The sequence below is a fragment of the Chrysemys picta genome, chromosome 6, assembly GCF_011386835.1.
Source record: "Chrysemys picta bellii isolate R12L10 chromosome 6, ASM1138683v2, whole genome shotgun sequence".
NCBI lineage: Eukaryota > Metazoa > Chordata > Testudines > Emydidae > Chrysemys > Chrysemys picta.
The window spans coordinates 41075257-41089678 of NC_088796.1; the positions used below are offsets into that span (position 1 = coordinate 41075257).

A 14422-nucleotide genomic window follows, 5' to 3' on the forward strand; every position below is an offset into this window, starting at 1 on the left:
ATTCTGTACCTAATACAATAAAATCCTAATCTTTGTTGGGGGCCTCTACAGGCTACTGTAATAGAAACAGTAAAATAATAATATTTTTGCAGTGGATAATAGGAATATGTATTTTAAAATTTACTACAGCACTCAGTAGACTCTTGGTTTAGTACTTCCCAGTCATGATCTTTTATTTTATCACTTTGTAATTCCCTAGCCTATTGTTATTTTTAGGCTTCAATTATAGTATTAGGGGGTAAGACTTTTTCCATATAAGAACTAGTGCTGAATGACCAAGAGTTTCATCAACAATGAGAGAATTTTTTTCAAAAACCATTGTAAATACTTGGATTTCTAACACTACTGTTACTTTAAAGCATTTTTATTTGATTTATAAATATAAAGATCCTGTAAAAAATGTAAATAATTACTTTGTGGCTTTTCTATTTGCAAAGGATTCTGTTTTCCTGTTCACTCCTTGGAACTATAGCACAGAAGACTTCTAGGCCAGAGAGTTTTCCTTCCTCATTATTTATTTCAGGCCTTTTGGACACAATACTGAGAGGTGCTATACACCCTGAACTGGAAGTTCATGCCAGTCAGTCAATTGCAAAAGGCACTCAGCACCCATAAGACCAGTCAATTTTATTCCTGGAGTTTGCAACAGTCCTGACAAATCTAATCTCACTCCATAATTAATCTTGCAGCCCTAATACAGGCACTGGCAGCACTGAAATTTTGTCTGAAATAGGACTACAGGACTGGGCCTTAGTACTTAGAATAAGTACTTTTCCTCAGGAGCCAGAATTCAGTTCCTTGCCTTTCTGTGTGTTTGCTTCTTGCAGGAACTCAAAGAACATGAACATATGCTAATTAAGTTCTTCCTCTATATTTTAAAGGGGAAAGTACACTAAAATATATAACATGCACTTACCAGACCATTGCAGTTGCTTAAAGCCACTTTAGTTGTGCTATGTTGGTCTTGCAAATATCCTGTGTAATGACAGTGGTCTAACAAATCATGTTTCCATTTAGGTCCATCTTTCCCCCAGTATTCTACTGTAAAATGTTTGGACACCAAATCTGTGTTGAGAATCAGGTTTAAATGAAAGTGCTTGCCATAGGCAGAAAGTTTAAAAAATAATTTAGATGCTTGGTCATAAAGGTCTGTACTCCTCTTCCTTCTGCTTGAGGGTTCATCATCTTTCACAGTAAAGCTGAGGAAGGCTCCATTTTGATCAACCCTTATTGGGACTGTTAGTTGGTAATGTTCAAGGTAAGACAGGAATTCCTCTTTGTAATCACAAGGTAAGCCAGTCCAGGAAATGGGCATAAAAGAAAAGAAAATATAACAGGAAACAACAAGTAGTAGTATAAACATTAACCACAGTTGGCTAAATCCCATCACCCTCATGAGTGAAAGTTGAATTCAGGTATATGCAAGGTGAAAAGCTTTGCTAAATAAAATCAAGGAAAATATTCTATTTTTAGAAAGAGTCAGCAAAATTCACGCCGGTCCCTGTTAATTTGATGTCACTAGAAATGCAAATATTTCAAATTCACTATATATTTTTCCTATTTAACCTACTATGTAAACATTTGGGGCTACATTCTACACTGTGAAGAATGTACATCTACCAATGATTTCATTTAAAGACAAAAACTATTAGATCCGCCTGCGAAAATAAAAACAGTTGCAATGAAAAACTATCTTTGCAAAAACATTTAAATGTATCCTCATTTCACTAAAAAAGGCTACAAATGCAAATATTTCAAGATATGTTTTAGACTCTTATAGTTTCTGCAATTTTAAAAAATGTTTATGAGAACATGGCCAGTCTTTAACGTGCTATTCTCTGCACCTTGAAATCTTTAAACCATGATTTGAGGACTTCAATGGCTCAGACACAGGTTTGATACAGGAGTGAGTGGGTGAGATTCTGTGGCCTGCATTGTGCAGGAGGTCAGACTAGATGATCATAATGGTCCCTTCTGACCTTAAAGTCTATGATTCTATGATTAAATTTAATTTGCGGGACTTTGTTATAGTTAAAGTTAGAAATCAAAGAAATTAAAACATCAATCTCAAGATACACTTTGACCTAATGGGTTTCTCTGTAAATGAACTTTCATCATAGGTGCTGGAACTAGGAGTGCTGGGGGTACTGTCACACTCCCTGGCTAGAAGTGGTTTCCGTCATATACAGGATTTACAGTTTGGCTCAATGGCTCTCAGCACCCCCACTATACAAATTGTTCCAACACCCCTGACTTTCATGATAATAAATCATGAGAAAACTACATAAGTGTCAATATGATTACTAGCTATTTATATAACAATGGCTTAGGAAAGCATTACCTGAAATTAGTGCAAAAGGGATATATCTTTCCAGCTATAAAAGTGGGACCCCTACCTTGAGAATTATATGAAAGCCTGTTGTCACTGTGAAATTCCGATGAAGCCATGACTAGGCTCAAAATCCAGGTCAACGTCTTCCACAAAATTTCCATAATTTAGAAAAACAGAAAGGGTTTGGGGTTTTTTGGAGGGCTACCTATGTGCTATAGAGTTAACTCCACTCCAGAATCGCACCATAACAGGGATATTTATTTTATATTTCTTCCAAAATAATTATTGGATGTTCCACTTTTTGACAGGTACTCTTTTCCAACAACCTGTGCTTTCTTCTATATCTGCAGTCATTTTCTCAGTTCAAAAACAAGTATGTTGTAAAATTCCTTTAGATATCAATAAGGTGTCAGACTTGATAGTTATTAAACTTTGTCCATTTCTTTACCTGAAAAAAAGAAAAAAAAAAGGCATATCAAAGTAAGGTCTACTTTAAATTGGAAGATCTATACTGCAAAAATGCTATCCAAGTGTCATGAATTACTACATAGTTGGTAATCAGATTTGAACATTGTTGCTTGTATGGTCTAAGGCCCCAATCCTGCAGAAACTTATACACACACTTTAAGCACGTGTCATTCTTATTGAATTCAGTGGAACTACTTATCCAATTGACGTATGTAAGTGTTTACGGGATCAGGGCTTTAACAAACATTTACAAAGCCAAACATATTGCTTTAAATATAAATGCTTGGCTCACTGTAGTCAGTGCAATGTTTTGATTGATTTCAATAGTGGATAATTAGACCCAATATGCTGGCAGACAAAGGAAGAACCTGGAATGCATCATAACGTTTTCAGACAGAGAAATGTGTGGTTATCTGATCTACAACATGAACGTTATTGTTATTATTATTCATTCAGGGCTCACCCTGAACCCCTTATGCAGGCAAAATTCAGTTTAACTTCAATGGAAGTTTCCCATGTGTTTCTGCTAGAGAATTAAGTTAATCATTTGAAATTATTAATTGCATTAATTTTGTGTTTTAAATATTAACAAAGACATTTTGTACATACAGCTCATCATTTAATGTATTTGTACATACTTTAATAATTTTAGTATGCTGGGAACTGTACAAATTGTTGATAATGACACATTACAATTTACCCATTATTTTGTTTTGAATAAAATGCTGGTCTTAAAATTTTATACAGCAATCTGTAACACCTGCCTCACACTGGGCTCTGTGGGTCCACCAGTAGTCACAACAAAACACATGAAAGGTTGAAAACATCTTAAATAAAAATACCCAACACCATATGAAGTCACTCTAACATCTACAGCTGGAAGGAACTTATGTTACCTCAGAATTGTAGCAAAACAGAAGGTCTGCTCTTACAGCTTTTACTCACACAGAAAGTCCTATTGACGTCAGTGGAATTACTTGCATGAGTAAAGGTTACAGAATCAAGATCATAATGTCCAGCACAGTTCAAAGTGTATGTAACAGGTAGCTTAGAGGGCCAAGCAGCCTAGTGGTTAGAGCACATGGCTCTCAGCCCAGTTTGGTTGAGGAGACTCAGACTTTAAGGCCAGGGGATCGTAGGGGGACCCAGGCCCTCCCGCTCCACCGGGTCCCAGTCCAGGACCCTGTTTACATCAACCCCTTAACAGGGCAAGGCCCTCCCAGCAGGGAGTCAAAATCCGCTGTCCTGAGTTACTTCCTACCAGTCTGTTTAGTTTGGTGCATGGCCCTGCTAGTCCAATTTGCTGGGCAGCTTGCTTCCTATAGGGTCCCCTCGTGGGTCTTGGGCAGCCCCTTGCCACAATCCCAAGCTCCTTGGGGCAGGGCAGCCGGAAGTTGGTGAGGGCGAGCCCCGCTATGTCACTGGGGTTCACTTACTCAGTTACCTCAGGTGCTGGAGGGTCCTAAGTCTTCCTCGCAATCTCCCTTGTCTGGGGAGACAGCGTTTACTGCCTGGGGGCTTCCTTGGCTGGCGGGCTAGTGCTCCTTCCCCTCAGGTAGGGAGGCAGCTGGCTCCTGCCTCTTTGCCAAACTGAGACCCGAAGTGAGCTAGGCTCTCTCCTTTTTTCCCCGCTCCAGGCCTGGCATTGGCTGCAGGTATAACAGGGCAGAGTTAGTTGGGCCCAAAGACTCTCTTTAACCCCTGCTGTGCTGGTTGGCAGTTTCTCTGCTTCATCACAGTGTACAACAAATTTCTCAACAAACTCAACATTTAGTTAGGTCAATTTATTTATTAGCACTGTAGTGAAGACTAGCCATGTTCTGTAGCCAGTGTTTAAATTGTAGCTAATTATTGCTACATATTATACACATTATATTGTTATTTTAGCTTTCTTCTCAAAATAGCATATAGTATTTAATTATGGTATGATGAGGAAATAACAGTGAGATTAAAGGATACTTTTCAAGTAAATGGCAAGCCTAAGCTAGTAAGGTTTTTTTCAGAGAGAACAGGGGGATTTAGTGTTGTAACTTCTAGATTTTAAGCCCTGAAAGGACCATAATGAGCATCTAATCTGACTGCCTGTATAACACTGGCCTTAGAATTCATTTAGAAACATGTTGTTTATTAAAACCACTTGGTTAAACTACAGTTTATGTTTTAGATAGATAGTTAATCTTGATTTGAAGATTTCAAGAGATGATAAATCCACCACATTCTTAGATAAATTGCTCCAATGGTTAGTTACCCTCAGTATTAAAAAGTGTACCTTACTTCCAATTTGGATTTGTCTAGCTTCAATATCTAGCCACTGGATTATGTTCTGTCTTTGTCTGTTATTAAAGAGCCCTCTAACTATCTGAAATCTTCTCCAATGCAGGTACTGATAGACTCTGATCAAATTGCCTCTTAATCTTCTTTTTGATAAACTATGGCTCCATCAGGAGTTCTTTAAAGACCTGAAACTCAAGAAGGAATCCTAAAAAAGTAGAAACAAATGGACAAATTGCTAAGTAGGGGACAAAATAATAGCACAAGTATGTAGGGGCAAAATCAGAAAGGCTAAGCCACAAAATGAGCTACACCAAGCAAGGGACATAAAAGGTAATAAGAACAGGCTCGTTAAATACATAAGGAGCAAGAGAAAGATGAAGGAAAGCGTAGGTCCTCTACTTAGCAGAGAAGGAGCACTAATAACTGATTAAATCAAGAAGGCTGAGGTGTTTAATGCCTATTTTGCTTCAGTTTTCACTATAAAAGGTTAATGGTGACTAGATATTCAACATAATTAATATTAACAAGAGGGAAGGAACACAAGCCAAAGAGAGAAAGAACACATTAAAGAATATTTAGACAAGTCAGATGCATTCAAGTTGGCAAGGTTTGATTAAATTCATCCTAGGGTAGTTAGGGAACTAGCTGAAGCAATCACGGAACCATTAGCAATTATCTTCAAGAACTCATAAAGGACAAGTGAGGTCCCAAAAGACTGGAGAAGGGCAAATGTTGTACAGATCTTTAAAAAGGAGAATGAAGAGGCTCAGGGAATCTCACTTTTAATACCTGGAACAAATTATTAAATAATTTGTAAGCACATAGAGAATAATAGAGTTATAGCACTGGCCACCACAGATTTGTCAAGAACAAATCTAATTTCCTTCTTTGATGTGGTTACTGGCCTAGTGGATGGGGGAAAGCTGTAGACATGATATCTCTTGATTTTGTAAGTCTTTTAACACAGGCCCAGATGAGATTCTCATAAGCAAACTAGGGAAATATTGTGAATTAAATTTCTATAAGGTGGGTGCACAACTGATTGAAAGACTATACTCAAAGAGTAGTTATCAATGATTCTCTGTCAAACTTGGAGGATGAATCTATTCCAGGGGTTGGCAACCTTTCAGAAGTGGTGTGCCAAGTCTTCATTTATTCACTCTAATTTAAGGTTTTGCGTGCCATTAATACATTTTAACGTTTTTAGAAGGTTTCTTTTTATAAGTCTATAATATATAACTAAACTATTGTTGTATGTAAAGTAAATAAGGTTTTTAAAATGTTTAAGAAGCTTAATTTAAAATTAAATTAAAATGCAGAGGCCCCTGGACCAGTGGCCAGGACCCGGGCAGTGTGAGTGCCACTGAAAATCAGCTCACGTGCCGTAGGTTGCCTACCCCTGATCTATGCAGTCCTGCAGGGGTCAGTCCTGGGTCAGGTACTATTCAAAATTTCATTAATGACTTGGATAATGGAATAGAAAGTATGCTTATAAAATTTGTGGATGACATCAAGCTGGGAAAGGTTGCAAGAACTTTGGAGGATAGGATTAGAATTCAAAATGATCTTGACAAATTGGAGAATTGGTATGAAATCAACTAAATGAAATTCAGTGAAGACAAGTTCAAAATACTACATGTAGGAAGGAAAAATCAAATGCACAACTAGAAAATGGGGAATTACTGGCTAGGTAGTAGTACTGATGAAAAGGATCTGGGGGTTACAGTGGATCACAAATTGAATATGATTCAACAATGTGATGCAGCTGTGAAAAAAGGCTAATATTATTTTGGAGTCTATTAACAGGAGTGTCATATGGGCAGTAACTGTCCCACTCTACTCATCACTGGTGAAGCCTCAGCTGGAGTACCTGACCTATCAGAAAAGCTTAAAAAAAACTAGGCGTGCTTAGTCTTGAGAAAAGAAGACTGAGGGATGACCTGGTAACAGTCTTCAAACATGTTAAGGCAATAGAGGACAGTGATTAATTGTTCTCCATGTCCACTGAAGGTGGGACAATACATAGTGGGTTTAGTCTGCAGCAAGGGAGATTTAGGTTACATATTAGGAAAAACTTTCTAAATATAATAGTTAAGTTCTGGAATAGTCTTCCAAGGAAGGCTGTGGAATCCCCATCATTGGAGAATTTTAAGACCAAATTGGACAAATACTTGTTAGGGATGGTCTAGGTTTACTTAGTCCTGCCTCAGCGCAGGGGGCTGGACTTGATGACCTCTCGAGGTCCCTTCCAGCCCTACATGTCTACATTTCCATTGAGCTTCTTAAATCTCTCACTGTCAGGCAGGCTTTTCAGGCCTCTAATAATTCTGTAGCTCTTTTCTGAACCCTTTCCAGTTTGTCAACATCTTTTTTAAAGTGTGGATAACCAAAACTGGATACTGTATTCCAGTAATGGTCTCGTGAATGCTGTATACAGAATTAATATCACCTCTCGACTCCTATTTGATATTCCCCTCTTTATAAATGCAAGGATCACATCAGTCCTCTTAGCCACAGCATCACAGTAGGGAGCTCATATTCTGTCTGTGTGTATGATGTATTGTCCTAACAGCACAGTCTCCTTCAACTGTAGAGCCAAAGGGGACTAGATGGCTCAGAATACTACTTGTAAGATATGGTACCTTTTACCTCTAGGACACTTGTTCAAATTAACATTGGTCAGTAGTAGTGGCCAAAATTTATTATTATTTAATGTCTTTTCAGTGGCCTGCGTGAAACGGTCTCAGTCTAAGGGCTTGTCTACATGGCAAGCCAAGGTGTGAATCTACTGTGTGCCAGCTTGCAATGCAGTAACATCCGGTGTGGACATTGCTACAGTGTAGCGAAAGTCCTGAATAGTCCCCTTACTATACTTTATGGGACAATTGTCCACACAACAAGATCCCCAAGAGAGTTAGTACACTTGATGGAAATGTCACCGACTTTTGAATCTGTTTTCCAGCAGCATTGCAGTTGGTGTATGCACTATCTGAACAGGCCATAGGTGTTTTTACTACTGCTCCAAGCCTTAAGACTGAGAATGGACATGGAGGCTGAACCACACACTCAACCCTAGACTGGTCCTTCCAAAGCTGGGGAAGTGTGTACAAGCTTCCACTGGCTATAGCATACCTGTTCTGTGAATAAATTGAGGATTTCAGTCTCCACTCTTATCAAGCTGATACCTTTTGTCAGCCCTAAATGTTCATTAATAAATAAATAAATTGTATAGGGAATGAACTATATGCATATCCAAGGTAATAGTTTGTGATTTCATTTTCTTAACATTTATCAAAATGCCACAGCTACCACATACATGAAAACGCCATGCTAGAGTGGTGAAGGAAAAGATGCAAGAAGTATTTCGAAATCTGAGATAGAGCTGGTAAAAACTGTGCACACCGCAGGGAGCTCTGTGGGCTATGGGGTGATCGGTTTAGCAGCCTTCCACTGGTTCCGAACTTCCATTTCTTCTTCCTTGTTATGCTACTGTTCAAATGCAATAACGATGCGTGGCCATAACACCATATAGCTACAATTACACACACGGGTTTCCTTTTTCACTCAGTGAGGGCTAGTTTGTAGAGACGGAGCCACACGTGGTACTACTTGTCCCGCTGCAGGCTCACTGTGGTCCAGGGAGCTTTGGTTTCGACTTCTTAGAGGCAACCATCCTGTACTTTCAGCGGGTGTGTAGGTGAACTCAGGGACTCCCTCCCGTGACCTAAGAGGCACACGTCTCATGAGATAGGTAGAGCCCCGCCCATGTCCTTCCTCTTCCCCTCAGCCTCTGCCGCTGGCAACAGTGCGGAGCTGCCTCCGCTCAGCCACCACGCCAAGCTCAAACTTCTCCCACAGCAGCTGTTCATCCTCAACAGCATCTCCAGGCTAAATCTGTCCTCGGACGGTATTAGGTCTTGCGGCAGCACCTGAGGTCCAGTAATAACCTCTCATTAAACGACATCAGGGTATGTCAATAAACAAACCACAGGTTTCAGTTTGGGGGTGGGGGGGATCAGGCATTATCAGTAAAGAGCCCCACGTAGAAGAAATTGAGGGAAATGACATATTTGGAAGTTATGCCTACAGTTAAAAATAACCTGCAGTTATTGCTGATCACAAAGATAAACCACATCTCCTCTCCTCAGGAGTAACGTCTCTCGCTTCCTGAGCAATCTTCAGGTTAGACACACATGGTTGGTCGTCAGCTATATCTTTGGGTAAGGACCAAACATTGTTTGGTCTACGGTCGTGTTCTATACTATTCAAGGTGCAACCCCTCCCCCTTCCTTCCGCTCACTCCCGTTCGCTACTTCTCACACGCAAGTCACAGAGACGGGTAAGACTTGGGACAGAGCTGTGTCTTGAAAGGACAGGAGCAGTCAGTGCTCACTGGTAGTATGATTGGTTGCTAAGGAAATGCGGCGGGAGGGGCAAAAGAGGACAAGGAGGGGGTGGGAATAAAACAAAAACAAATTCAATTACAGGTATTGGGCTAGCCATGAAAAGCATTGCCCTGCTTCAAAAGCCCGAGGATTAGAGAGAGATTTGCCCCTGGGAGTTAGCGGGCTTGTTGAAAAGAAATGTGTGGGGGAGGAGAAAATGCAAGAAAAGTAAACACAAAGGGAAAGAGGGGGCTTTGCAACCCACTTATTAATCAAAAACCAAAGCAGGAACAACCAAAGTGCTGCTGTGTATGTTGTAATGTAAACCACCAGATCAGCGACCACCTTGGGGGAGAAACAAAACTGCAGTTATCTGAACGGCATTTTCCTCCTTAGTCTGCCCCACTCCTCCCCTCAAGTCATGCCAAACTTTCTAGGGGGATCAGCTGTCAGTTTTATGTCTAAAAACCCGGACTAGCAACTAAAAATATTCTTTAAAATAACCTCACGTGAAATATCAGCATGAAAGAAAATTAGAGATAATCACACACACACACTTAAGATTATAAAGAAGAACAATTCTCTTCCCCAGAGAGACTGAGGGGAAGAGTCTAGCTGCTCTGGTGGAGTTGATCCTAAAGTTAACATTCAGCAGCTCATTTCCAGACAGCAGCGCTAAATCTATTTGGATAAAACGCGTGTGACCCAGACACTTGGCATGTGGCCCAAATGCGTTGCACCGGCAGCCCAAATAAAAACAAGAGTCTGAGACGCTCGCTCTCTGTGTGTGTTTCTCTTTTTCCTCTTGTACAATGAAATTAGCAAATACAAGAACTGTACACACATTATCAGGAAGCGGGATTTCAATTATTCCCCCTCCAAAAAAAATCCTTTGAACTGTGTGCCATGCAATATATACATAGCCACACACCGATAAATAAGGCTCCGTGGGGTTAAGAGTCTAGCAAATCCCAAATGGCTCGAAGTAAATCAAAAACACACGCTTCCATCTCGCTGATTAGCCTATTAAGAGCTTAACATCTCCTAGAGCATCAGGCTGCAGCTATCACATTAATGCGGACCCTTTGAGTCCAGACACAAAATATGCACTTGTCTGACCGCTTAAGTAGACACTGACATGACACGACAAAATACTGGATTTTTTTTTATCGAATCTTTTTTGAAAAGGTTTTGACTATTTTCCACCAATTTTTTAATCTAAACCTGAAAAGGTTTTCTATACAATATCACACTATTCTTTGCAATAAAAAATATCTCCCCCCTCTCGTAATCCTCAGCCTCAAAGGTTTTTCTCTCTGAAATTATTCCAAATCCACCTCGCTTAGTGCCGTATAACCTCCCCCATCCCCCAAAAGATCTACATGCATCATTATTCAGCAGACAAGAAAAGCACAAGGAGAAGTTTCATTGAACAGCGTGAAGTCTTTTCTTACCGTTTTCATCTTCAATTTCTGATATAAAGTAAATTTCAAACAATAGAGATAGCACTGTACGAGTCCCGTATTCCTCTCTGCTTTCCCCCTTTTTCAAGCCACACCAGTTATATTCTCCAACAAAGTGAAATCCTCCAGTCTTCCCAAAAGGGATTTTTAGAGAGCGGACTGACTTGGCAGAGAAAGGGATGCCATCAATTCACCCAATCTATCACCCTGCACATTTTGTCTTTCCAACCGAAAAAGTTAAAAAAGGGAGGGGGGTGGAGGAAGGAAAACAGACTTATTTTGGGGTGGGGGTGAGTACCCTCTTCTTGGCCACCTTCTTCTGGGCAAAGTACCATGTGAATCTCATCAGAGTTGGAGGGTGAGAGAGAGAAAGGGAGATAGAGAAAGCAGGCAGGGAGGACTCAAGAAAGTTTTGTTGAAGTAGCTCTAGGTCTCTTCTCACTGCCGGCCTGCAGCCAAGTTTAGAGCTCCAGCAGCAGAGGGAAGTTTTGGCAGCTTTGCCTGGGAGGCTGAGCGCACACTGACGTCAGTCTGCAGATGTGCCTCTGGCTCCCCTGGCGCTGCTGCGCATGTCGGGCCCATCACGTGGAGGGGGAGGGGGATGCAGAGGTACAATCAGGGTAACCAACAAGGAAAAAAAAAAAAAGAAAAAGAAAAAGCGAGACAGAGAAAAATCATTCACAAGGTACAATGTAAACTTGTCCTCTAAGTGAATGGGAGAGAACCTGGCTCTCCAGCCCTGCCCGTGCCTTGGCACCTCACAGACAGCTCCAGGCTGGGGTGTTGTGGCTGGGCGGCAGGGGGGAGGACTATGAGTTAATGTCACTGGCAAGCCCTCTGGGCTGCAGTGCTCTAGTGTGAGTGCAAAACCAGAGAAAATGCTGCAAGTTGTACAACACCGCTGCCCAATGAATGGGGCTGGGGGAGGGGTGAGGCAGAAGGCGTGTAAGTGAGGCTGCAGAGCGCTGGTTGGAGTCTTTGGAAAGGGGTCTTATTAAAGAGTGGCTCCTCAGTAAACAGACGTTAAGACCCTTATAAAGAAGCCTTTTGATCTGATCCACATAATATGTACAAACAGATCGTTATCTGTGGCTCTGTAAAGGGTTGTGTAATAGCTCTGACACTATATATACTGGTGCATGTGTTTCATATCGGGACATAGAGTAGATATTATACACCTATCTTCTTTACTAGTAAGAATAACCACGAAAGAAGAAACTAGAGCAGTCTGAAGATTTATCACTGAAAACGGCTCATTTGCTGTCTGTTCACTGACCCTGGGCTCTGTGAAAGGCTTTACAAAAAGTTGCATTATTAGCGATCCGTTGGTACTTGACAGGGTGGGTATTTTTTTTAAAGCAAGTTCATTGCATGAAATATCAGTGACTGCAGCAATGAAAACTAACTTCGGAGACAGAGAGAAAACAAAAACCAAAGCTCAGCCTTTCACTGAAAAAACGACAACAAAACAAACATTTGGCCCGCACGCACCACATGCGTTCAGCCCTGACTTTACAGATCAAATAATACAACACGTAGCACAAACACTTTCACTTTCATTTGCAATGAAACCAGCTGGTACCCGTTGGGGGGGGGGCGCAAATATGTTTTCCACGTTGTTGGATCGTAAACAAAAATCTGACATACAAATCGGAAACAGGAAAAAGGTGAAAATAGTATAGGACAATGTTGCCTTTGAGCAGCGTGCTCTGCTGAATCATTTATGTTCAGCGAGGCTAATGATGAATCTGGGTTTTTTGGGGGGCGAGGGATGGAATTGGTGCCTTGGAATTCCAGTTCGTATAACCGCCTAGTCCATTTCCGATAGCCAAAAGAAGAGAGATCAAAAATCCTTCCAGAATCTAGGCTCTAAGGGTTCAAGCTTCTGCTAACATTATTTCCCATCTGATGAGATTTGTTTTCATCCTACGCCGGAGGTAGTAGGTGTAATTCTTCTGGTGAATCCATGAATAGTTGGCTGAAGTATGAAATTATTCAGACTGGAAAGGTCCAAGAATACAGTTATTGCGATTCTTCTTCGAGTGCTGAAAGGGAAAAGCATCTGTCTGCAGAGTCAATAGTCCTCATCGTGACCTTAATCAGGATTTGGCTACGTGCCATTTAAAATGTAGAAATAGGTCCTGTGGTTGGCATTGACAGTTTCAAATAAACACACTCCATATGGCGCAGCACGTTTTATTTTTGAAGATAAAGAGCCATTATAGTGAAATTGGATTTCTACACTTAATTATATTAAACTGCTTTTAACAGTAGCTCTAACGACTAACACAAAAACCTGGGGGAAATAGTTGGCATTTGTCGTACTGAAATACTACCTGAATGGCCGTTGGATGTATTATAAACACTTATTGGTGAGATCCTGTCGTAGTCTTTAACCAAAGTAATGTGACAGCGTCTCTCCACTACTAATAAATAAGAGTGTAACTGCATGCCTTAGCTGAACTGTGCCTCTAAGAAATACCAGTATTCAAAAGAAATGTTTTGTTCTCGAGATATGAGCTTGTTGCCCTTGATATAATTGCTTATTCAAAGAGCGCCATCCTGCGTCTGAAAGCAGTAAAGGGAAGATTACGGTGGATGAACTTTAGGAGACAGAAATTTACTCCTTCTGTGTGCATTCTGTGTATGTATTTTGTGTTCTTTATGCTTTGCGTGTGTTATTCTGTGGGATTTGTGCCTCTCTCTGTGTTGTTTTCCAATATGTATCCAGTTTTCCAGGGTGTGCCTGGTGTTTCAGTGTGTGTTTATGCCTGTGTGGGTTCTGTTTCTCTGTGGTGTGCATGCAACAGCTGTGTAATAAAGGATATGGATAAACATGATTTTGTTTTCAGTTGATGTATGTAGTGTTTATATAATAGATTATTTCAAAACTTCAGCTGCAGCAAATTATTTATCTTGTGATCACATTCACTTGTCACACAAGAACCATTCAAAAAGCAAAAAGAGGTGGTGAGTAGAGCTGGTGGAATAATTGATTTTTTAGTTTATTGGCAATTCTGGAAAAAAAAGTTTAATTTTGGGTTGAATCAATCAGTTTTGGCTCATTCATAGTGGGTTATTCAAAGTAGCAATTCATAATGACAATGAATAGTCATTGGACCAAGAAATGAAAGTGAGAATGACTATATAAGCCTAGTAATTAGGGCACTTACCTGCCATGTAGGGGACCCAAATTAAAGACCCTCTACCACTGACTATTTAATTATACAAAATAGAAGTGCTTCAACAGGAAAAACTGATGGATTGCAATATCAGTATATCCCATAGTTCAGTGGTTAGGCCAGTCTCCTACAACCTGAGATCTGAATTCATGTTCTTTCTCCTCATTAGGCAGAGGAAAACTGAAGCATAGTCTCCCATATATCAGGAGAGCAAACACCCTAATCACTAGGCTAAAGGCTATAATGGAGATCTGTTTCCTTCCCCCCGTGTTTTATGAATCTTACCCTTCTGCAAAAATGTCTAGAAACAAAAAAAAG

At 40.4% G+C, this 14422-nt stretch overlaps 1 protein-coding gene across 3 annotated transcripts in view; it reads right to left on the reverse strand.

Moving 5' to 3' along the window:
- ADAMTS6 (ADAM metallopeptidase with thrombospondin type 1 motif 6) overlaps positions 1–11487 on the reverse strand; it is a 303817-nt gene extending 292330 nt beyond the window's left edge. For 2 of the 3 annotated variants that reach the window (XM_042841735.2, XM_024107369.3), the window contains exons 1-3: positions 10914–11487; positions 2397–2780; positions 917–1275 (exon numbers count right to left, since the gene is read on the reverse strand). In XM_042841735.2, the coding sequence (XP_042697669.2) occupies positions 917–1275; positions 2397–2493 (456 nt within the window). In that variant the 5' untranslated portion in view covers positions 2494–2780; positions 10914–11487. The remainder of the gene's footprint in view (positions 1–916; positions 1276–2396; positions 2781–10913) is intronic. The other variant, XM_042841736.2, reaches the window with a different exon arrangement.
- Between the last annotated feature and the right edge of the window lie 2935 nt (positions 11488–14422).